The sequence below is a fragment of the Bidens hawaiensis genome, unplaced genomic scaffold (genome assembly GCF_021521415.1).
Source record: "Bidens hawaiensis isolate Kalapana, Puna unplaced genomic scaffold, B.hawaiensis_p1.1 tig00042818_1, whole genome shotgun sequence".
Lineage (NCBI taxonomy): Eukaryota > Viridiplantae > Streptophyta > Magnoliopsida > Asterales > Asteraceae > Bidens > Bidens hawaiensis.
The window spans coordinates 20,354-45,602 of NW_027497578.1; the positions used below are offsets into that span (position 1 = coordinate 20,354).

At 37.3% G+C, this 25,249-nt stretch overlaps 1 protein-coding gene and 2 long non-coding RNA genes across 3 annotated transcripts; 2 read left to right on the forward strand and 1 right to left on the reverse strand.

Annotated features, from left to right (window-relative positions):
* Window positions 1–2,429: 2,429 nt before the first annotated feature.
* Window positions 2,430–3,645, forward strand: LOC143593805 (uncharacterized). The gene is made up of 4 exons (XM_077073309.1): window positions 2,430–2,718; window positions 2,816–2,908; window positions 3,224–3,355; window positions 3,447–3,645. The coding sequence occupies exons 1-4, from the start codon at window positions 2,488–2,490 to the stop codon at window positions 3,486–3,488; spliced, it is 498 nt and encodes a 165-aa protein (XP_076929424.1). The 5' UTR covers window positions 2,430–2,487; the 3' UTR covers window positions 3,489–3,645.
* A 337-nt stretch (window positions 3,646–3,982) lies between these two features.
* LOC143593806 (uncharacterized) lies at window positions 3,983–8,463 on the forward strand. The gene is made up of 8 exons (XR_013146197.1): window positions 3,983–4,133; window positions 5,221–5,331; window positions 5,424–5,496; window positions 5,691–5,803; window positions 5,886–6,078; window positions 6,407–7,079; window positions 7,297–7,345; window positions 7,427–8,463. It is a non-coding gene; the product is annotated as an uncharacterized LOC143593806 (long non-coding RNA).
* A 3,258-nt stretch (window positions 8,464–11,721) lies between these two features.
* On the reverse strand, window positions 11,722–21,869 carry LOC143593807 (uncharacterized). The gene is made up of 4 exons (XR_013146198.1): window positions 21,772–21,869; window positions 21,504–21,670; window positions 21,240–21,320; window positions 11,722–12,012 (listed from the first exon to the last, which is right to left on the reverse strand). It is a non-coding gene; the product is annotated as an uncharacterized LOC143593807 (long non-coding RNA).
* Window positions 21,870–25,249: the final 3,380 nt, after the last annotated feature.

Sequence of the window (25,249 nt, forward strand, 5' to 3'; positions counted from 1 at the left end):
TTTAACGACTTGATAGCAATCGGTTCTTTTGTGGGAATTCTTCTTATTCCTTTTGTTCTCTACCATGTCACCCCCGGTGGTCCTTCTGTTGGTAATCGTTTCATTCTGTTTTTGGGTATGCTCTTCGTCACATAATACTTTGATTATTTAAATATAAAACAAATTTAATATATATATATATACTCTATATGATTTGCTGCTAAAAAAAACTCATGTGTCGCTCTCTAGTCAAACACCCCCCCCCCCCCCCCCCCATTTGCACCATCAGATTTCTTCAGCTTTATGATGAGCACTCGTTCGTTTGACCCATTTTAGCTTTAAAATATGTGGGTTATAACACCTCCTTAACTGTTTCCCCTCTTGTCAAACCCTAAACCTTGGTTAGCTCCTCACCATATGAGCTACACACCAACATGTTCCATCTGCTTCACCATAACCGAATCCTTAGTGAATCTTCCGGCACTTACTCAACCCCCTCCCTTTGGTTGTCGGCGACAAAGACATGGAATCTACCTGTGGTGGCTCGGTCTTCTCTACGGTACCTTCAACTTTTAAGCCCATAACTAAGATTTGCTCATACAAGTATCAAACTAACAAATTAAGATCAAACTAACAAATAAATATCAAATTATTAGACAATAACACAGAATGCAATGACATCACCTGGATCTCGGATCGGTTTGGTAGAACGAGCAAAAACGAGTAGAATATTGGAAATTACCTTCAAGAGTGCGAAGAGTTGTTATGGGTTGATGTGACCCATAGGCTCTATTTTTTCATATAATGGTCCAATCGGCTTGGCCTTGGACCAATACAGATAACAATGTACATGGAAACGTCATAAATGTAAACTTATTACACCAGTCTAATATTCGTCGGAAATAACTTGGTGACACCAACATTCCCCTAGTTATGAGACTTCAAACTGGTTACTGTTTTGGTTAGAAATCGTTTAAGGATCAAGTAACCAAAATTTTAAGGTGAGGTCTAGTGCTATGATGATAATAACGATTAGGTAACGGTTGCAAACACAAACACAAGGATTTGTTACGAGAAAAAGCCCTTGATCTTGTTCGGATCACCGGCACAAAGACCCCGGGTGATGACAATTGTCTATCACTATTTTATTTGTGGCCTAAAAGTTACGGCCCTACCGCACCTTAGAGTTTTAACACAAACACACGGGCTTCACTTACACTAGACTATGGCGGCGCTCACGATCCCATACTCGCGACGTACAAAGACCATTTGATCTTCTTCCACCACCATTGCATAACTCATGCTCGACATTTTAATTAATAATTATAAACATATATTTATTTCATTATTTTTTCAGGTTTCCAACGCATTTCCAAAAAAAAAATCATTTGTTTTTTTGTTATTTTTTCCTACGCATATATAACAAAAAATATTTAAAAAACTTAAAAAAAATCATGAGTTTTTCTGCAATAATTTCTTTTAAAAAAATTAAAACCTGCATAGTTAAAAAAAACATCATAAGAATTGCGTTTGAACATTTCCTACGCATTTGTGACGAAATTTATTATCTATTAATTTGGTTTTTTTTGTTACACATTTCTCACGAACATGTTAAACAAAAGAGTCTAACTATCTTTTTGTTGGAAATGCGTTGGAACATTTTCTACGCGTTTCCAACACAATTTCTTTTCGTTGCTATCTTGTCACAATTTTGTTGCAAATTTACGGTTTTCTTTTTTCGTAGGAACTTTGTTGGAAATGTGTTGGAAATAACGTTTGTAAGAAATGTGTTAGAAATTTTCGTAGAAAACATTACAATTTTCTAGTAGTGATCCCGAATAAATGGACGGGGACGAGTGGGGTTGCGTTGGATGCCAGTGTAAAAACGGGTTTAATGGAACTTTCGGGTGTTGGATGCCAGAGTAAAAATTGGTTTAATGAAACTTTCGGGTCAAAACAGGTTGTCTAAAAAACGTATCACGATCAGAAGCGGGTTTAAATTAAAATATGGTGAGGTCGAGACAAGTCGTTTACCCTGTTTGTTTCTTTATATATTTATTTTGTGACGGGTGTTAGCAGTGCCAGCAGCAACGTTTGTGGCACCAGCTTTGCGAGAGGCTCTGGAATAATCAGTTACGGTGATGGAGTGTCGGGGCAGCAGCGGTTAAGGCAGTGGCAGCTGTGAATATGGTAGGGTCTGTCAAGCAGGGATAATGAATCAAATACTTGATAGAAGCAAATACAAATACAAAGATGCATATACATACTGTGGAAATGTCAACTTGTGCAGCCTATGATGGTCCCAGATTCACTTGGCTATCATAATGACACAAGTTCTTGGTGGCAAAAGTTGAAAGAAAGAAAGAAAGGTCTATTCAATAATCCACCAAACTGCAAAAATATCTACTAAGGATATTTATTAGATCCATTAAAATATCTTTTGAGCTCTTTATAAATCTTGTCTAGCTCGGTTTGATTTCACCGAAAGAAAACACAACAGTTTTACAGATGGAAGTTTCTTCAAGGCCAAGCAGGAGCGATGCTCATTTATCTAGAGAAGCGGAAGCAAAGATCGAAGGTGAAACCAGGGACTACTTCGACGGGGTAGCCCCAAAACGTCATACAAAGCCACAACGCAGTGAATATGCTGCGAAATACGTTGATGCTCTAAGCAATGATCTAGATGATGCTATTATTCCCGAGTATACCGAGTTCCAGCATCTTGAACAGAGCACCGAGGTTTGCTTAAAATCGATTTTGTATCAACGTTGCATAATTGCAATTAAGGGCATAACTTGAGGTTCTCTTATATTAATGAATCTATATTTTGTTGCAGAAACTGGTTTATGCAAGCCATGAAGCGAGTGATGAGTTTGTGGAGACCGAGTATTACAAGGATCTTAATGGTGTTGACAAGCAGCATCACACGGTAATATAAAATACATGAATCATTTACTTTTTCACAAGAATGATGATTTAGTTGCAGCAAGTAGTCAACATCAGTTAAAATGGATCAATTTCGGTTATATTTTTTCTCTAACAAAGATAAGGTCACACGGGTTGAAAGTAGTCAGAACAATAACTTTTAATGCATAAGACAGCCTAAATCCTTTTGTTCACACAAATTAGATTTTATTGAAATAATATCACTTACTGTAATCGTATTCGACAGTTGTCATCCTAAGTATTTAGATAAACAGATCAAAAAGCCAAATTAAACAAGTTTACCCTGTTGATCTGGCAGACAGGAACAGGGTTCATAAAAGTAGATAATGGATCTGGCTTCAACTTAGTCCCTGAATCAGAACATGAGCATCATGCTTCTTGCAAGGGTAACCCGGCTACCAACGAGTGGACCCCGGCACCTGCGGACACGGTAAAACTTCATAGAACTTGGTTAGTCAATGAACTTAAATAATTTAAGATCTAAACATCTAACAGAGATTTTGGTGAACTTTCTATTTCAGGCATCTTTTGTTTCCAACAAACCTCCGAGGAGCGATAATTGAAATGAATTTATTGTTGCAGATGTCATGAAATAGCATCTATGATTCGAAACAATTCTTGTGATTGTATTTTCAGTTTAAGTCACTGTGTATGTCTATTGTAGGGATTGTATAACTGAAACTATGATGTGTTGTGCTAATGAATAATACCTTCAGACAATGCTGCTAAACTTATTTATATTACATATAAAACATATTTGATGGACAATATGGTAATTATACATAATCGGAGGAGACGCCGTTATAATTAATTCAGTCACCGCCGGCGACCTTCCAACTCATCTCAGGCGTATCTCCAGCGACGTTACAATGAGGTTAACAATCAATTGCAATCAATATTACTTATTGGGCTCCCTTCAATTTTCTGGCACGTCTCTATAACATCCAACCTAATCCCTTCAGTATTCCGACTCAATCGCTCAACTACTTCCCTTCAATCTAGATTCAACCTCACTATTAAGAACTTGTCCATTCATCAATTTGACTTCCAAATCTAGATTCAACTTCCACAGATGAAGTTAGATATTCAGTCTCACTGAACTTCATCGCCACCAGAAATTGTGCCGCCTAGCTTGCCTCCGCCCAGGCGGCTGTTCAGATTACCATGAATGGTTTCGGCAATGGTAGTTTTTGAGACTGCATAATCAGGTATCAATTTTTGATTTTTAAATTGAAATTGCGTATATGCGTTTTGGGAATGATGGAATTGGTAAAACATTAGACTAATTAATAATTAATTATGTTTTGTGTTGGTTTTAGGTATGTCTATGAGGATATAAATCCAAGATTAATCCTGATCATTCGGATTCAAAGTTAAATTCATCATTCACAGGTTCAGGTATTTGATTCAGTTATGCGATACAAATTTGTTTTTCACCTTGTTGTTTCGTAAACTAATTAGCCACATGAACGATTCCGATGCTTGTTTAATGTTAAGAGTCAACTGATGTTAGATCGAGTGATTTTGTTTGTGACATTGTTACAGAAAGTTGTTTGGAATATTGTACATTTGAAGCTGAGTATGAGCAATTGAGAATTTGATATGTTGGAAATCAAATGAAGAAGGTGAGGTAATTAACACCTTTTGCTAATTAAGTCAATGTTATTAATAAAAATAAGAGGAATATTGAATAACTAAGCTTGGACAAAGAATTTTGGAAGTTTGAGGTCTAACTACTCTTTGGATCATTATTTCAATTCTGAAACTTTTATTCATTTAACTCGTATCTATTGTTGATTATTTCTAATTTTCTTGCAGAAATGGTGGATGCTATGAAGTTGGATGTTGAACTCGTTGTTGAAGAGCGGAACTTACTCACACTTTGGTTCAAGAACATGGTGGGTCAGCATCTGCTATGTTTTTGCTGTGGTTTAAAAAATAATGGACTCACAACACAGTCAAAACTCACCCTTTTACAAAACCTTTATATAAGTTGGGTTAATTTTATTCTATATATAATTATATAAAGCCATTTATGATATTCTAGGGTCGGGTGAAATCTAGAAGCTAAAGATGCTGCACGCGGGGCGTTAAAGTCACCGTGCATGTATGCGTTTTGGGAATGAAGGAATTCGTAAAACATTAGGCTATTTTTAAATTAATCATTCTTTCATACCAGGTGGACTTTAGGTTGTCCATACCACGTGTGGTTGGTAGGATTGAAATTTTGATCGGTTGTTTCAACTGTTTTAACTAGAAACTGTTTTTTAATTAAGTTTTGTTGATTTGATTTAGGAAGTTGCTTAGATAGCTGAATGGGATGATGTGCAGATTGAGTTTATTAAGGAAAATGTGTCGGAGAAGGGAAAACAAGAAGATTTGTTGAAAGGGAAAGATACTCTTAAGGTGATAATATTGTTACTTATAGTAGGCCCCACAGGTGTAGTTAAAGTCGAAAGCCGAATGTTAAAGTTGTGAATTGGTATGATAAACTGCAGGTTGATGGTCCGGATACATTTGCTAAGCTTTTGCAAAGGAACATGTTTGGCCACTAAGATTTGTGCAAAACAGGTAAGAAAGTTATTTTACATTGTACTATATGTAATTGTGGGTGTACATGATTCGGTTCGGCTAATATCCTCAACCAAATTACCCAATCAGTTTTCGATTATCATTTGCATTTTGATATTATCAAACTTTCAGCTTTGTATAAACATAAAGGGGGAAGTTTGAAAATGCGGCGATTGATATTATCAAACTTTCAGCTTTCTTGACGTGTAATCCGGTGATTGAGCTGCGGTTAAAGTGTAAATCGAACGGGTATGATTACCCGACAGGAGTTCCGCCACAAGTGACCAAAGTTCTTGATCTTGACATTGTGAGTCTTGGGTTTTTAAGTCTGGTTACTAATTATTTTTTCTGCTTGTTAAGTTATTGTTGGTTATTCTTGTGCATGTAAGATGGGAGCTTCTTGGACTGGAAGATATTGTGAAACCGTGCGAGTTCTCACTCGGTGTTAAAGGGGCGTTGTACCTGTATAGAAAAGGAAACCATAGTCGACTTAAATGGCAGCTATCAATGAACATAACGTTTGACTTGCCTCCGGTGCTTTCATTGATACCAGAAGATGTTCGCCGAGATGTTGCAGAGACGGTTAGACATTTAACTTCATCTTTGCATGTTTTGGTCCTTTCAGATGTAGTAATATGGACGGGTCAGGTTGATTAGATAACAGGTAGGGGTAGGGTAATATGTAAAATTCAAAGCATAAGCTAACATTAATTTTGTTCGTTTTTCTTGAATCTTTAACCCAAACGGTAATCTAATAGACGTGGGAAAACAGGCAACTTAAATGGGTTAACGGGTCAACACGTTTAAGGACGCATTTGGGTGATAAGAAACACCGTTGTTAAGACACGATTGTCAGTATTTATCTTTGCGTTATTACTGAAATATAAGTTGTTAATCTTTGGATCTACAGGTCAAATTGAGCTTCTGGTTGTTGACTATAATCTAAATCTAAATGCTATCTGTTATGCAACAAAGGATCATCAGTTAACAAATGCAGCTTCAAATTTGGTTAACAAATGATCATCTAATGTAAGTGCTTGACCTTTTAGTTTTTTTTAATACATAAGTAAACATAAGCCACTTATATACACCGAATCACAATCATTTTAGCTACTAAAATCCCTTTGATTCTATAAGTTTCTTTATTTCTCTTATTGTAAAACATCCCTCTCAAGATCAGCCTGTAAACATGTATCAACATGGTTTGACTCTTTTTATATGTATGAAGATTTAGAGATGCAGGTAATAACGTTATTGTAACGAACCGATGCCACCATGTTCTCGTTCTATCGCAATTACCGAGCTCTCCTACTATTAGATGGACAATACGGTAATTTAACATAATGCCAGACGCCGTTAACTTTAATGAGTTCACTTCCGGTAACATTTGGACTCCATCTCAGGCGACCTTCCCACTCCATCTCAGGCGACTGCCATAATTAAGTGTTATTAACTGATTGCAACGTTTCGATGGATTCATTGCATCAATTTGGCATCTACTATGCAATCAAGTATCGAAACCACAGCCAATCAATGTTCGGCGGTTGAAAACCCTGTCAATTAAGGCCTGCAATCAACGTTGGGTGCTTATCTTCTGTGCTATAATAGGCCCGATGTTTGATTGAAACAGGTATGGCAACAAATTTGATCAAAAAAACTCAAGAATGAAGGGTTTTTTGATAAGCGACAATAGGATCAAACTAAGCTAATATAGTAATATATGCATACCTGTTTGATTGATTTGCTGCTTTAATTATGCGTATTAACTTAATTTTCTTTCTTCAAATTGCTCGTTTTCAGTACTCATTGGATTGCTTTCAGAACTAATTGGACCATATATGCTGACAAGGTATTTTTGATTTATCACGGTAGTTATTTCTTAAAAAGTATGTTTGGAAGATATGTTTTCTAACAGTTTCTTTATGTTCAGATGGCAGCACTGCTAACCCTTGTCATCATTATAGTTACTAACATGGCGATTGGTAATCTGCTGCATGTGGATAATTCGGCTTATCTTGGCGGGTTTTCTCCGGGCTTTCTTCTCGGGTTTGTGTTTTACTGTGTTCTCAATTCGGTTGGCCTAGCCAACAATGCTCGTCTTCTTACTCTCAGGCTCGAGCTAATAAGCCCAAATACAATTTTTTTCTTTCACTCATCCTTGTGGTACCTGGGTAAGAAAAAACAAAATTATTTTACATATTTAACATGTTTTATAAACCCTCTGTCCTGCATTGTCAGTCATCAAACTTGTGTATTTACATTTGTTTCTATTAACATTCAATTAATATGATATTGTGACATGGCAGTCTAAGCAAACGAGAAATCAGTTACATTAACGTGTTCCAATAGCGGTAGAAATGAGACCTACTTGCTAAACAACCCGAATTCACCTCAGATACGAGGTCTTTGTAGTGGGCTTTGTTGATGATTGGTAATGGTGGTACAGTTCCCTCATATGCTTACAAACATTACATATGTGTGATATGATCATTTTTTAGCTGTTTAATGTCCAAGCATTCTAAGGGTAACTAACTAGCCGAGCACATATAAAACGTCAAGCATACATTAAAAAAAATACTACCTAAATTCTTTCAACTCTTACCAAAAAATAACATTGTCAAACTACAAAAGGCAAACAAAATCATTGTATATCTAAAATGCTGCATGATAGATATGGATTTCTTAATTCAGACTATTAATAAACAAAAAAACCATGTAAACTATAAATCAAACCATTAACACAAATGCATATATGCTTAAAGCTTATATATACATCACAAAATTATTCAACTTTTTTTAAAATTACAGTTCTTTTTCGAAGATATTTTTATGATTAAAAAAGTGGTAAATTTGAATAAATAAATGATCATATCATAGGAGTAGAGTATGTGTACAGTAGAATCATCTCATAATTGACGATCAGGAGATGGTAACTCATGCGCCTTAAACTTCACTAGCTTTAAAAAGAAAAAAAACTAGCATCCCGTCAGGTTTTATCGGCTCGGTGATTTCAGTTTGGTGTTCGTCCACCCATCCAAAAACGTCACCGCACCAGACGTTTCAACTAAAAACGTTGTCTATCAAGAGCTCCTTCACGACCAATGACATGCTATTGTATACACCCAAACAATCACCTACTATGTGGAAACACAATTTAACATTTTAGGCTTTAAAAGTTCTTTTTATTGGTATTCATCTTCGTTGTCATGGTTAAGACTTTCAATTTACTTATACATTTTTTTAGTTCAACTACAGCCGCCAACATGTTCGTCAAAAAGTGTTTAATTAAAAATATAACATTTGATAACTTAATGAAATGCAATCAAAAAATTAATAATTACAATATGTGTATTATGCTTTTTATATTATTTTATCTTTCGCTAATATTGTTGTCTAAAATTCTTGGTATCATAAACTATACGAAAACCAAATTTTACTATCGTAAACTATACGAAAACCAAATTTTACTATCGATATCGAAGATGTCGGTAACACAAGGAGCCGGTACTAACTTAATAAAAAATGTGTCCCCGCCGCAACGTGCGGGCACTCTTACTAGTATCTTTAATTGGTTTATATAATCCATGAATGGGGATTACTTTATTTGGAATAATTCTGTTATATGACCACAAAATATTACAATAAATTTTCAAAGTACATGAAAATGAGAAATGGCAGAAAGTTCTATGCAAACAAATGACAAGTCAACTTCTCTATAAGCTACAGAGTATATGAATTCATCAAAATCTTGATTTCTCATAATTATAACAATATCCTTTGTTATATTTCTTCTCTAACATATGACCTGTTTGTAAATGATTTTCCTACTAAACTATCAATACAAGTGCAACAAGAATACCGGCGTTTCACTACTATGGAAAAAGCAATATTTTGTCGGTTATGTTCAAGTGATAGCCAAACTTGACAGTCAATGTAGTTATTGAGACCTTACACTCTTACAGATTGGATTTTAAACCTACAAAGGTAAAAGAAGAGGCTCCTAATGCGATTAAAATAGTGGCAACTTCAATTTCTACCAAGTTATCTTCTTACAGCAATTTTACAAGTATTGGCAAACTTAATCAAGATTGCTAATCAAATATAATTCAGCAGACTTGAAATGTCCCTGTTTAATTGCAATGCTGCTATAGATTAAATATAATTCCCAAGGTCTTTAAAACCAACTTTAGAATCTAATCTCAAATTCTCAAGTAAATCTTATAGCAGCAAAGAGACACAAGATCATCAGAACCAACACCCCCTTCCTGTCAGTGGGCACAATTTACATCACTCAAATCTTCAAAGAAAAACAAACAATGCTATTTAGGTTACTTTTATTTTAATGGGGCATGTAGCAGCTAAAGTTCCCAAAAACAGAAAAAATAACACTCAGAAACCTAACCAAGATATCAACTAGTAGTAATTTGAAAAGCAGCATTGCAGGGTTAGGCCTAACGAAATAAAATTAAGAGCTCTTAACTAATAAACAAACAGAGAAACCTGATTAGGAGATAGCTGAGAGAAGATTCTATGTGATCAACATGCTGTAGTGAAGAAATCTGCAATTTGCGATGGGTTGAAGATGACCTTGGATTAGAAGCATCATTAATGAAAAAGTATTTTGATACTGAAGTTACTGCCCATTCGGACCAGGCCCTCTTTCTAATTTCAGGACTTCAACCCATTCTGACCCGGTGGATAAGTATTTATAGTCCAAAAGACCAAAACAATCCACCGGATCATTATAAATTATAGATACCCATAAAGTAGGGATGACAAATGACCCCAATCCCGACAGGCAAACCCGATACAGTCGGGACGGGTATTTGGGCATGGGACCGGACATTGAGTTATTTTTAATAATTTACACAAGTATGGAACGGACATGGTATTAGGTGATACCCTGCACGATTACCCGAATCATACCCCTGAATACTTTCTTTTCCTTTTTATTTTCTTTTGTACTTCTAATAGAATAATATACTAATTGAACAAGTTTAGTTTTTATACACTTATCTTCTTGGGTAAGTTATATATAAATTTTAAAATAGTAATATGCATTTAAAAATCCCAACTGGTAATTTTTAACACTTAACGGATATAGCCGATACGTGACAGGTAGTGGGCCGGGTATGCGACATGGTTTTACAATCATGTATGGGGCTTGGATTACCCATACCCATACTAAACCCGTCCCATTGTCATCCCTACCCATATGGATCCAAAACAGAATGTTTGGGTTTGTTTTGTTAGGCCTACTTTTGGCAAAACTTCATACCAAAGCCCAAAATTAGATCTGCCAATTAGTAATTTATCAAAATACTCTTTTTTAAGAACGTTTGGAACCACCCCGAACACCCGAGTAAGCCTTCCTAAGACGGGATGTCAACCGTCCATACTGATTTTGACGCTCCAGACCTGACTCACCCGGGAACACCATCGGGGGGAAACCCACCACTGTGGGAAAACCGCTTAAGTCAGGTACGAAACCTGAGACCTTAAGGCTTAAGATTTCCAAGCCTTAACCATCGCCCCCCATAAAGTAGGCCAAAAGAATCCACCATGTCTAATTGTAATGATTGTGGACCAACACCAAGAGATTGCCATCAATTATTTATCTTTATTTCAAGGAAACTTGCCACTAGTAGTCAAATTACCATATTTATAGGCTTAACCAGCCTTTATTTATTTTTTTTAACTAATTTACATACAAGATCATAAGATAGTAACTTATCTTTAGCTAATGTGTCTCAGTAACCTTCAACAGATGATCTCAAGTCTCAACTCAACTAGCATGCATCCTGGTTAAAAAAGAGCTGGAACATGAGAATAAGAAAACAATTCTTGAGTCTTGACATTCCAAATATGACACTAAAAAATAGCAACATACCACATCTATGTGAAGCTCCTTCCCTTCGAGTCACCCAGATGCCACTAGGCGCGCATAAATTGTTGGGAAGAGCAATATATCAAAATGAATCTGAACATCAGATCAGAACATACTAAACCAAAAACAGTAATCTAACGTTTTGCAGTGAGGGTTGTCTTGAAGCAAATTGGACACTATGAGAATGTTCATAATGTAAATTTAAGTTACCATCCCTGTAGACTGTATATAGAGCTTAACAGACACAAGCATGTGTTTTAATAGAGGATAAACTGTCACAATAAACAAAGAATATAAAAATCATTATTACATCAAAGGCACCAATATCATTTCCAACTTAAATATCAAATCTAACAGAAGAGTGTACCTGCTGGGCAGTGAACAATTTGGATGATTCATAAAGTGTGATCTTGGAAAGTCCCCTGTGAGTGTATACTGTATACATATAGATAAAGAGTACAGGATTAAGTAATGTGCATTTGACTTCCAGTTGTAGCTATATGATGCAGAAAACTCGACATATATAAATTATGCATCATGGATTTTCTTTCAAGTCAATGCTTAGAATTTAAAGGATACGGCAGCCAACTCAACTTTGGCTACATGATGCCACCAGTGACGGGCCCCACCTGCATTATGAATAAAAAAGAACACGAATAAGCAATTCGTGTTACAAGTGCGGAAGAGAAACCAAAACTCCAGCTATTAAATTAACAATCATTATCAGTTACTATTTGTGTCCTTGGAATTGCATTTGAAAGGGATAGTTGGACATAGAATAATCAGAATTCATTAAAAATCAGCTGCAACAAATAATCAGCTGCTGCAGTGTTTGGAAAATATTGATTATTTGAATAATCAGTATTAGACATATTATGCTAGGTTTACAACTATTCATATTAGAGGGATCTCAATGTATCTTATTCCAGTATATAAACTATTGTACTGCATATTATTATTGATATACAATCACAATACAATATACAATATACGTATGTTCTATATGGTATCACAAGCCAGGTAACCCTAATCTGCCGCCCCCCCCCCCCAACCTTTTTTTATCAGAATCGCTGCCACCACCTCCTTTTCTGATCACCATCACCTCTTACCAATTTGTTCAATGGCTCTCCTTGTTGCTTTTACAACCCAAGAGAAAACATCACACAATTCTCACAAGTTTGCTTTCACCCTTTCTCCTACTAATTATGGGTATTGGAAAACAATGCTCCACCCGTTCCTGGTCACTAACAACATGTTTGACTATGTCGATGGAACCATACCTTGTCCCTCACCAACCATCACCACTGTTGCCTCTGGTTCAGGCGATAACGTGGTAGCTGCCACCACCCGCACAAACCCTAATTATACAACGTGGGTGGCTAATGATGCCCACGTTCGCATGTTGATTATCTCCACCGTATCCGAGGCATCTTTTCATCATGTGGCAGGAGACACATCTGTTCTCTGGCTAGCACTTGAACGTGCATATTCACCCCACACATCATCCAGAGAGTTCACCCTAAAACAACAGCTTCTGAAAATAGAGATGAAAGGTGACGAAACCCCAACCGCATATCTTACTCGAGCCCAATCCTATGCCACTGCCCTTGCAAACATTGGGGAACCAGTCAAAGACAAAGACTTGGTTATGCACGTCATCTCAGGCCTTCGTGAAGAATACAATGGATTCAAATCCAATCTCCTTGGTCGGTCAATTCCTATTGCTTTCACTGAACTACCAGGTTTACTTAATGACCACGATTACATGATACACAAAACGCAGCCATCTGTCGCCACCCCACCACAAGTGTTTACTGCCTCAACTGACAGCCGCCTTCCACCACCTTCAGCGGCAGTTTCGGCAGTTTCTGATGGCAATTCAACAGCCCCATCAGCTCAACTTCTGGCTATTCAACAACTAGCATCCCAACATGGGTACCAACTTACTCCCACTGCTGCATCTCAAGCTTTCTACGGTTCCCACTCATCCAACAACACTCGTGGTCGCAGTAATTATTCTAACCGAGGCCGTGGTAGGGGTTACAACAACCGATCGTCAGGTAGCAATCGTGGTCAATTTGAATGGGCTTCCAATACTAATACTGTGCATGGTACGTGTAATCGTTGAGGAATTGGACATATCCCCTCTCAGTGCCCAAACAGGGATCCTTCTACACTCCGAGCTCGACATTCGGCCAATTTTGCTGACAACCTGTCCACTGCTTCTACTAACTGGTTTCCAGACATTGGAGCCAACAGCCATGTCACTCCAGATCTGTCCAGCCTAGGTACTTCTGAAACTTATCTTGGAGACGACGCTCTCCATGTTGGCAACGGTAAAGGTTTACCCATCCTTCATATTGGTTCCACTCGCATTTACTCACCTTGCAAAACTTTTTCACTATCTAACATTTTGCACGTTCCACAAATCAAACACAATCTTTTATCTGTCCAAAAATTTTGTCTTGATAATCATGTGTTCTTTGAATTTCACCCATTTTTCTTTTCCAAGTAAAGATGGACTTTACTCTCTCGCTCTTCCACAATTTTGGCCCATTCACAAGTCAGCTTTCTCTGCTACACGTGCCTCGTCAACAGTGTGGCATCAGCGTTTAGGACACCCACATCATTTGCTTTTAAAGACTATGTTATCCAAATATTTACTTCCTGTTTCTGATAAACATTTTAATTCTGCTTGTGTTTCTTGTCGAATGGGAAAGTCCTCTAAACTTTCCTTGAACAATTCTCTATTTTGAAGTAATCGTATTTTGGATTTAATATTTTGTGATGTTTGGGGTCCCGCACCTAATTTATCTTTTGATGGCCATCGTTACTTTATGTTGTGTGTTGATCACTATTCAAAATATATGTGGATATTTCATCTCAAACAAAAATCTGATGTCTACATCATGTTTAAACAATTTGTTAATATGGTTGAACGTCAATTCAACACAAAAATAAAAAATGTTCAAACCGACTGGGGTGGTGAGTTTCGCAATCTCTCCACTTATTTCACATCCCTTGGCATTGTCGAAAGACGACATCGCCATGTCGTTGAAACGGGTCTCGCACTTCTTGCCCAATCGTCTGTCCCACAACGATTCTGGCATTTTGCATTTGACACAGCGGTATATCTAATTAATCGCATGCCTTCTCGTTCCAACTCCACAGTCTCACCATTTGAAATCATTCACAAACATCAACCAGATTACTCCTTCTTACGAGTCTTCGGGTGTCAATGTTTTCCCTACCTCCGACCCTATAATCCACACAAAATGGATTTCCGATCCACACCTTGCATCTTTCTCGGGTATAGTCCCGTGCATCATGGTTACCGCTGTTTTGACCCGACACATGAGCGCCTCTACATTGCTCGTCATGTGCGATTTAATGAACATGTGTTTCCATTCCAACCCAAACCTACCACACCAAGCCCACCCCAGCCAGAACCGCACGCCACCTTTATGCCATTCCTACCACCAAACCTGACACAACCAGACCAACCCTCACCCGTTCCTAATGCCAACACAACCACACCCACACCCACCCAGCCGACCGATACCCCCATCACTCCCAGCTCGGACACAACTCCTGCTCCAACAACCACACCTACATCTACACCTGCTCCAACAAACCTGCCACCTCCGCCTCCTCCTACCTACCGTCCTCGTCCAGCCAATCTTCGTCCTAACCCGAAACAACATGTCCCTTTTATCCATCTGCTTTTCACACCACACAATCAATACCTACCTAAAACCGTAAGCAAACCCAATAAACCGACACCAACCACACCCGTCACAACCCCTCCTAACACCGAACCCACATCTTTTACCGTTGCTAACAGATTTGCTGAATGGCGTCATGCCATGGCTGAGGAATACTCTGCACTAGTTCAGAATGGTACATGGTCTCTTGTTCCTCATGTTTCTGGTACTAATGTTATTGATTGCAAGTGGATTTACAGGATCAAACGTGACAAAACAGGGGCTCCAAGTCGTTACAAAGCCAGACTTGTTGCAAAAGGCTTTACTCAACAACCAGGTATTGACTTTCACGAAACTTTCAGCCCTGTCATAAAGTCTACAACTATTCGGGTTGTATTATCTCTTGCTGTTACACACAAGTGGTCCCTCCGCCAGCTGGACTTTAAAAATGCTTTTCTTCACGGGGATCTCAAAGAAACAATTTATCTTCGTCAACCACAAGGCTTTGTTGACCCCACCAAGTCACATTATGTTTGCAAACTACATAAGTCGTTGTATGGTCTCAAACAAGCCCCTCGGGCATGGTTCACTCGCTTGTCTAACGCTCTACAACGACTTGGGTTCAAAGGCTCAAAAACATATCCGTCTCTATTTATCTACAACTCTCGTGGTATCTTACTTTATTTTTTAGTGTATGTAGATGACATCATTGTCACAGGAAACAACTCATCCGCCATCAACAAAGTCGTGGCTCAACTTAGTGCTGAATTTGCACTTAAAGATCTAAGCGATCTTGATTATTTCTTGGGTGTCGAAATCGTGCGACAAGGAAATGACATTATCCTTTCTCAACAGAAGTACATTCTGGAACTTCTCCAACGTGCTGGTCTCTCCAATGCCAAACCTGTTCAATCTCCTATGAGTACCACTACCCCTTTGTCATTACAGGATGGTCCACTATTTTCTGATCCTGTCAAATACAGACAGCTTGTTGGTGCATTGCAGTATGTTACCTTGTCTCGTCCAGACATCACATTTGCAGTTAATCGGGTTTGTCAATTCATGCATGCTCCCACCGAACCACATTGGTCAGCAGTCAAACACATCTTGCGTTATTTACTTGGTACCTCAGGTTACGGGTTATTAATTAAACAAGCATCTGGATCCACTCTTCATGATCCACTCTTCATGCTTTTACTGATGCTCACTAAAACAATCTTAAGGCCTTTTCTGACGCCGATTGGGCGGGATGTCCTGATGATCGGCGTTCGACAGGGGGGTTTGCCATTTACCTGGGTTGTAATCTTGTTTCGTGGACAGCTCGCAAACAACACACGGTCTCACGATCCTCTACAGAATCTGAATACAAAGCTTTGGCTGACACGGTTGCTGAACTCACGTGGCTTGAAACTTTATTATATGAACTCGGCATTGTCAAGAAAACTGCTCCTACACTTTGGTGTGACAATTTAGGAGCAACCTATCTCTCTGCCAACCCAGTATTTCATGCCCGGACCAAGCATGTTGAAGTTGATTTTCACTTTGTTCGTGAAAAGGTTGCTCACGGGCGATTACGAGTAAAGTTTATATCTACACATGATTAGATTGCAGACATTTTTACCAAGCCGTTACCAACAGGTCGTTTCTTATTTTTACGGTCCAAGCTGCAAGTCGTTTCCCGGCCTCAGCTTGCGGGGGAATATTAGACATATTATGCTAGGTTTACAACTATTCATATTAGAGGGATCTCAATGTATCTTATTCCAGTATATAAACTATTGTACTGCATATTATTATTGATATACAATCACAATACAATATACAATATACGTATGTTCTATAATCAGTTATGGATAATCCAGATAATAGACTTTTAACAGATTATCCAAAACTAATTATTTGATCCTAGAGAAATCCAATAATCTGAATCGGATTGCCTCCATCCAAGCACTCAAAAGTGACTATCTGCAAATTGAATAAGCTATAATCTATATAATCACTTTGCCAACGTTATCCCAGATCCCCAAAAGTAAGCGGTGGACTAAATATAGAATGAAGTGGCCCAACGGATGAAATATATAATCCAAAGGAAATCTAAAGTATAAGCACTGTTTGAAAACAGGATATACACCAAACATGCCCAATTTGCTAAATATAGAATCCATGTGTGATCTTCGAAAGAGCTTCATTAAAATATACTAAATATACCCAATAAAATCCCGCTCATAGCAAGCTACTGGTAGGGTCTAGGGTCTGGGAGGATAGGATGGGGGCAAAGCTTATCTCCCTGAACCATAGAGAAAAGTATAATCTATGTAGCGGCCACCAAAGTATTCTATTCTTTTCATTAAGGTCACTCTTATATTGAAACTATTTTACTAGCCACCCAAAGTATGTATCTAGTTACCAACAAATCTTTTGGCCGAGATATGGTATCTAGGTGGCCCAACAACCAAGAGTATGTGAGTTGAATGTGCCTTTGTTATTTAGTTTCATTTATACCAATCAAGCAAAAAAAAAATAGATGACAAAATGCTCTTCTTTTAAAAGAAAAAACGGATAGCACTTTGACCATGTTGACATCGCATCAAATGTATGTGTTTTCAAAAAATTTAAAAGTAATTATGATCCATTTAACAACGTATGGCCTACCTAATGACCAATCGGATGGTAGGGGCTTGAGATTCTCCCCCGCCGGCTGCAGCTTTGGAGTACGTAGTTCAGCTGCTCACTTGCGAAGGAGAGGACTTTACGAATATGGTTACATTTACACTATCGTTAGCAAGTCATCAAGTAGCATAAGCTTAGCATTACGGCCACAAAGGTGGCACATTAAAAAACAACGATTTAGAGGTAGCTCTCACTAAGGCCCTACCACCGTGTGGGATTTTATAGGCACGCGTGTTTGTTTAGATGATATAACTGAATCATTGTTCCTAAAACCCAACTATTAGACACGTTGAAGTCCATTATTTTAACATCATTCTCTTCCTTAAAACACACCTTGTACATTGAGATGATGCATAGTGATTTTATCCTAAATCCGTCGATTGTGGGAATCCAAAATTCTCCTCTTGTAAATCATGGTGAGGACTTAAATAAACAAAAAAACTCCCTAGTTCAAAATGAGGCCCATTTTATCTTGTACGTTAGCCTTCAAAGATCCCTTTTAGATCATCATTTCCTTGTAGATCATGGTGAGGACTTAAATAAACAAAAAAACTCCCTAGTCCAAAATGAGGCCCATTTTCTCTTGTACGTTAGCCTTCAAAGATCCCTTTTAGATCATCATTTCCTTAACAATCGTTCCTCATCAAATGTGTTCAGAACAAATGTCAATGGTGTACTTCCTTGTAACACAAAAGCATCAAAGGACGAAACTACCTCAAAATATTAAGAAGCATTTACGCTTAGATTTCTTTGCAAATGATTTGAGGAATTCCCTATTTAGATAGAATAAATGACTCATCATTACTAAATCTTAACTATTATTAGTGTGAGGCCCATCACCAAGCCTTAAACAATGACCAATTCCCTGTTATTTTAACATTATTCTATTTCCCAAAAACACACCATGTACTCATCGGTGAAGTATAGAAATTTTATCCTAAAACCACAAGTTTTGTGAATCCGTTTTATCCATTTTCCCTTTCTCTAGTGGATCATGGTGAGGCCCTAAATAAACAAAAAAGGCTTCACATCTAGCCCCAAATGAGGCCCATTTTCTTTGGTTTACTAGCCTTCAAAGATCCCCTTTAGTTTACCATTTCCTTCAACACTCGTTCCTCGCCAAATGCATTCACGATAGATGTCAACAATGTACTTTCTTTAATATGAAAACAGCAAAGGACCAAACTTCCTCAAATTACCCAGCATTTAAGCTTTAGATTCTTTTATGAATGGTTTGATTAATCCCATATTTATATAGAATAAATGCTCTTTACATGGAATAAATGATTCATCAGTCCTAGAGCCAAGCAATTGCTTTCTTTTCTTTCCCTTCTTGTCTCTCATGTCGCTTTTTCCACCCAATCTTTGTCGGTTGCCATCTCTCTTCCTTATTGTTTCCCTTGAGTGACTATCCCCCCTTGTATGACGACTTTCTTTCTTTTCTTCTCCCTTCGTCCTACCTAGGGATGTATTGTAGACACAAAAAAGATTAGGTTTCAATTGTTATTCTCTTGTCGTCGTTACTGTGCCGCCACAATTGTAGCTCATGTCACCGTAGTCGTAGGTCATTGTCCATGACGCCAAGCCTCTTGTCGTTGCCATAGCCTTAGATAAGGTCCTAGTACTATCCAGGTACGAAGAAGCTCGTCATTGTCGCTCTTATTGTTCACCTTTTATAGGGTTTTTTTATTAAATTTTTTTCAAGATTGAATGTTCTTACACCATTATACTCATTGTCTTTCTCCTCTAGTATGAGTGTCATATTTCGTCACGCTTAATTGCAGGGTGGTATTAGATTAAATTAGGAGATATAATTTGATTATGTTTTTTTCCACTTATTCTAACTATACTCTTATATAGGTGATCAATAATACACATTTGCTCTTGCAGACTCGCTTTCAGAGATCCCTTTTAGTTCATCGTTTCCTCCAACATCCGTTTCTCACCAAATGCGTTAACAAAAGATGTCAATGATCTACTTCATTTAACATGTAAACATCCTAGAACCAAACTACCTCAAAATATCCAATAGGTATCTAAGAGTTAGATCATTTGCAATTAGATTCTACTAATCTCCTATTTACAAGGGATAAACTACCTCAAAATATCCCAAAGTATCCAAGACTTTGATTCATTTGCAATTGAATTTTAATAATCTCCTATTTATATGAAATAAATGACTCATCATCCTAAAGCCTAATTACTAAAACGCATGGAGGCTAGTTACCAAGCCCCGATTATTAGAACGGCCAAAGCCCCCACTATTTTAGCATTATTCTTCCCAAAAACACTCCTTGTACTCAAAGCTAAAGTACAAAAATTTTACCCTGAAACCATCATTTTTAAAAGTTCCGCTCTTGTGGATCACGATGAGGGCATAAATAAACAAAAGACCTCATTTAGCCCTAAAATGAGCGGGTTTTCTCTTGTATACTACCCTTCAAAGATCCTTGTAAATTCATCATAAAAGTTCCCCTCTTGTGGATCACGATGAGGGCAGAAATAAACAAAAGACCTCCTCATTTAGCCCTAAAGTGAGCGGGTTTTCTCTTGTATAATACCCTTCAAAGATCCTTGTAAATTCATCACTTCCTCCCACAATTGTCGCACCAAATGCATTCACAAAAAAATGTCAATGGTGTACTTCCTTTAACATGAAAACATCCTAGGACCTAACTACCTCAAATTACCTAAGTGTATTAAGATTTAGATTCCTTGAATCCTTTGTGTGAATTTCCTTCTATAACAAAGAATTTCAAAGTTGCAAATAATTTATGTTAGTCCAAGTGGCATTGATAACATCAATATGAAAGACCGATAACACTAAATCGCCCTAAGAACAACAAAATTGACCAACTACTCGATGCAAATTTCATCGTTTAGCCTAAATGGATTTACCATCTATCTTTAGGTTATATGTAGCACAATTTCATTCCATTGTTTTACCCTAAGCTAGACAACAGTTAGGGGTGCAAATGAGTAGAGCCGCTCGCAAACTACTCGAGACCGAATTGATAAAAAGCTCAAAACGAGCCGAGCCCTATCAAGACCGAGCCCGAGCTCGAGTTTTGTATGGGAAGATCGTTTAGTCTCGCCAAGCCTTGTGTATTAATTTCATAACGTATAGCCGAGCTTAGGCTCGTTTAAGGTTTTTCACAAATTAGCTCGAGCCGAGCCGATCTCGAGCTTATTCAAGCTGAGCTCAACATAGGCTAAACTCGAGCCAAGCTCAAGCTTCAGAAAAGCCTAACGGCCGAGCTTAAGCAACGTAAAACTCAGCCTTGGCTCGTTCGCACCCCTAGTAACAATGTCATGATGTTTGCTATCCACTTTCCCCACCCATTGCAAAGAAGAGAATAAGAGTCCAAAAGAAACCAGAAAGGATTAGTATGGAGACACAAGAAGATCCATGCGTGCAGATAAAGTAAAAGAAAGGGGTAGAAAAAAGGTGCAACATGCGTTTATTGTATCACATATCAGACCTTGCAGCATAAAGAAGCCATTCTTAAGAGAAGAGATCTTCTTAAGCAGAAATCAACTTGCAATGCTAGTTAATTCCATACCTGGAAGAAACGAAAAATATTATACAAGAACATAAAAGCAACAAACAATTAGATTTATGACGGTAGAAATCTCTTTCCGGTTACCACCAAAACTGAACACCAGCATCCTAGTAAGCAGTGCTGTTTATTACCTTGTTTTCTTATGCATAATATCACTTAAAAGAAATATTAACTACACCTCACCTTGTAGCTCGTTAATCAGGATATGCATTATTTTGATGATATCCAGTACCAAAACTCACACCATCATCATCATTTCCTTTACCAGAAGAACCATACAAATGTGAATTTCTTGTAAAAAGATCTCCTCCATCTTCAAACTCTTCAAACCACTTCCTCTTCCTTCCACTCTGTTGCAAGGATTTTAAGAAATATTGAAAAGATTTAGTTTCAATATACATGCTGATTCCCAAAAGAAAGAAAATTTTAGTTTTGTAAACTGTGAACTCACGGATTCAGGTATACAACTATAACAAGAATAAGAGATATCAAGGTTAGGTGGAGGCGAACACATAATCAGATTTTCTGTATTGGCCATGATCTCCTGTAACATGTAACAAAGATAACTCAGTACCAAGCCCAAGTTGCATGTCTGGCATAATTAATTTCTCTTTAGCATAACAATCTTACTGGTAGTAATTTTCCTCCAACAATCACTCCTGTAGATAAAGCACCACTTGTTACGAGGCTTGAAAATATAGGATGGGTGATTTATGAAGGCAAATAGAATAACATAGGGGTGTGCATGAAACCGAAAAATAACACCGAACCCAAACAAAAACCGACGGTTTGGTTTATATTTTCGTAAAACCCTAACTTTTGGTTAGGTTTTCGGTTTTGCATGTAATTAAAACCGAGAAAACGAACCAAACCGAATGTATGGATTTACATTTTTAATTTTTGTATGTTAAGTAATTTATAGAAATGTAATAAATATTGTAACACAAATTTTAGCACAAATTTGTAATAATCAATTAATCATTAATTTAAAAAAATATAGGCCCAAATTCATTATTTTGAGCCAATATTTTTTTTACCCAAAAATTTCACACTCACATGGTAAAACCGAAACACAATGGTTTTCAAGAACTCAAAAACTGAACTTTCGGTTTGAGCTCAAAACCATGCCGTTTGATAAGGTTTGACTTCATTGAAATGTGTTGAGATTTCATAGTTTAAGCGGGTCCCATTCATTCAGTTAAAAGCTTGAAAATAAAGTTGATCTTTTGAATCATCATTCTTAGAAGATTCATGATGTGCACATAGATTCCCAAGGGGAACAATAGTATTGTCTTCCTTTCCTTTACCATTGAGAGAATAATCATGCATATAAGCATCTCGACTACAGGAAGCCCCCTCCTCACTATTGGGCCAAAATTGCTTCAAATACAAAGGGACTGGAAACCAGATTTCTGAGTCACTATTACCACCTGGCACGTTAATGCCTCCATCACCATGCTGCCACATTAGGTTAGACATAAATGATATGTAAGGCTCAATACAAGCAAGAATTACCGGTAAATGTTGATTCAAAATACTGTAAACTACTTAGATATGGCACACATTAAAACTTATAGATTAGAATCATTAGATATTAAGAATATGTTCATCTACTTATGAATTATAATGTGTGCAATACTTATAATTTATAAGTACATGAACATACTCTTAATATCTAATCTATAATTTATAATGTCAAAAAAAAAAAAAAAAAACATGTAATCTAGTCAACAGACCAAACATTTCTTTTTTAAATGACTATAACCTCATTTGATGCATATTCTGATATTCTTGGAATGGTCTGAGCTACAGAATGTGGTCCTAGAGTATATGTGTCCTCAATATTGGTTGGAGTTGAGGACAACATCAATCTTTCAGGATTTGGTGTATTTTGCTGTAACATAACTAGATAAAAACTGAATAATTTTAATTTATGTGTTGATGTATGAAACCAAAATTTAATACTTACAAGTACTAAATTGCCCCCGACAGTCACCCCTGCAGACAAAAACACAACTCGATGAGAATTTGAAGCATAAAACGATAATACACCTAAAGCTTACCTTGAATCGCATCATTATTCAGAGATTCATGGTATCCATAGCCATAAATTATACTGTCATCTTCATTTTCTAAACTGAATGTAGAAGAATCATACAAATAAGCATCTTGGCTACAGGTACACTCCTCCCCGCATTTCTTGCAATCTCCCTTAACTTTCACACAATTCTGTAATATGAAATAAGAAAACAAGTGCAATATCAGATGTTAGATACAGTAAATCAGCGTAACTAGTTAACTACCACCAACGCCTACCTCATTGGTCACTGGTCCTTGATTAGCCGTATCCAGAATTCGCTCCTCAACCATTTGTTCATTTGATTCATTATGTATAGAGGGCATAAGACCACTTTGTTGCCACATGGCCCACATCTTATATTCATCCTGGAATAAACGACATATATGTATCATAAACCAAACGCGGCGAGAGTATATTCATATCCAAACAGTGATTTAATAAAACTTTTACACAATAGGAAAAATCAGCATCATCCTGTAAGTCTTCCCCATCCAATTCACTGGTTACATGAGCTATCGTCCTCCAGTCAGCCGAGTTGTCCGATGGAAACTCTTCATCATCTGATAAAATGAGAGAGTAAGAGCCATGCTATGAGTATCAATCAATCTACAACAACCAAAAGACAGAACACTTTTGTGTACTCGCTTAGCAGAAAACCATAGGGGTGCGCATGAAACCTAAAAAAAGCGAATCGAAACAAAAGGCGACGGTTTGGTTTTATGCTTTTGTAAAAAACAAACTTACAGTTCGGCTTTTGTTTTCTCATGAAATAAAAACTAAAAACCGAACCTGATTTATAGATTTTCATATTTAATTTTCTAATTTATGTAGTTATTAAGAATTTAATAAATATATAACTCAAATACTTTAGCCCAAATGTATAAATTAACAAAATGATTTTGGCCCAAAATTCATTATTTTGGACTTTCTTTTCGTCCCAAAATTTTCAAGGTCAGATGACCAAACCGAAAACAAACCAAAATCCGAAACCAAATGGTTTTCAAAAACTCAAAAAACTAAATTTCGGTTTTAGGCGAAAACCGAACAGTGCACACCTCTGCTTTTGGAGAATTGACATGTAACACTGGTGTTGTGAATAAACTAAACATCTGAAATTAAGGATTTGAAAGCTAAATGTAAAGATTTGAGTCAATCCGTAATGAATGAATTAAAACCTACAAAACCTAAATAATCTGAAATAGAAATTGAGAATCGTTGGTTGCCTTGCCTATAATAGGAGATAACAGATTATTCTGAATCATGAAAGGAAGCGGCCGGAGGGACTTGTTGACGGAAAGCCGCTGCCGTTTCGTAGAAGCCACTTCGAAACAACAAATCGTAGATATACCACCACCTATTTATTAAAATGAAATGAATCAACAGTTAAGAGGCATTTGTGCGTGAAAATGAGAGAGAGAGAGGTTACATACATTAAAGCTACAGAAACGGAGAGGAAGTCGTCCATGGCAGGCAGGCAGGCTGTGTTGTTGAAGGTGAAACCAAAAGCTGGCTGCCACTTTGGGGTGACACTTGGATCAAGGCAATGCATGTCTGTCACATTACATTAAATGATTACGTTCTCAAATGGTCAAATCGAATCCCCTGATGCCAATGGTCCGGGTATTAATAAGGCTTTCCCTCGTGGACGTTTATAAGGGCGACAAGAAGGGTTTTACCGCCCTTAACACAGCGCTGTGACGTTATAGAGGGTGGCAAGGGGACTAATGGTAGGGCCATGAGGGAAAGTGGTGGGTTAGCCCTTGATTCCAACGATCACGCAACCGTTTAACTTAAAAATAATAATAATACATTAAATTATCTATTTATAATTTTTTTTTGTACAACTAAA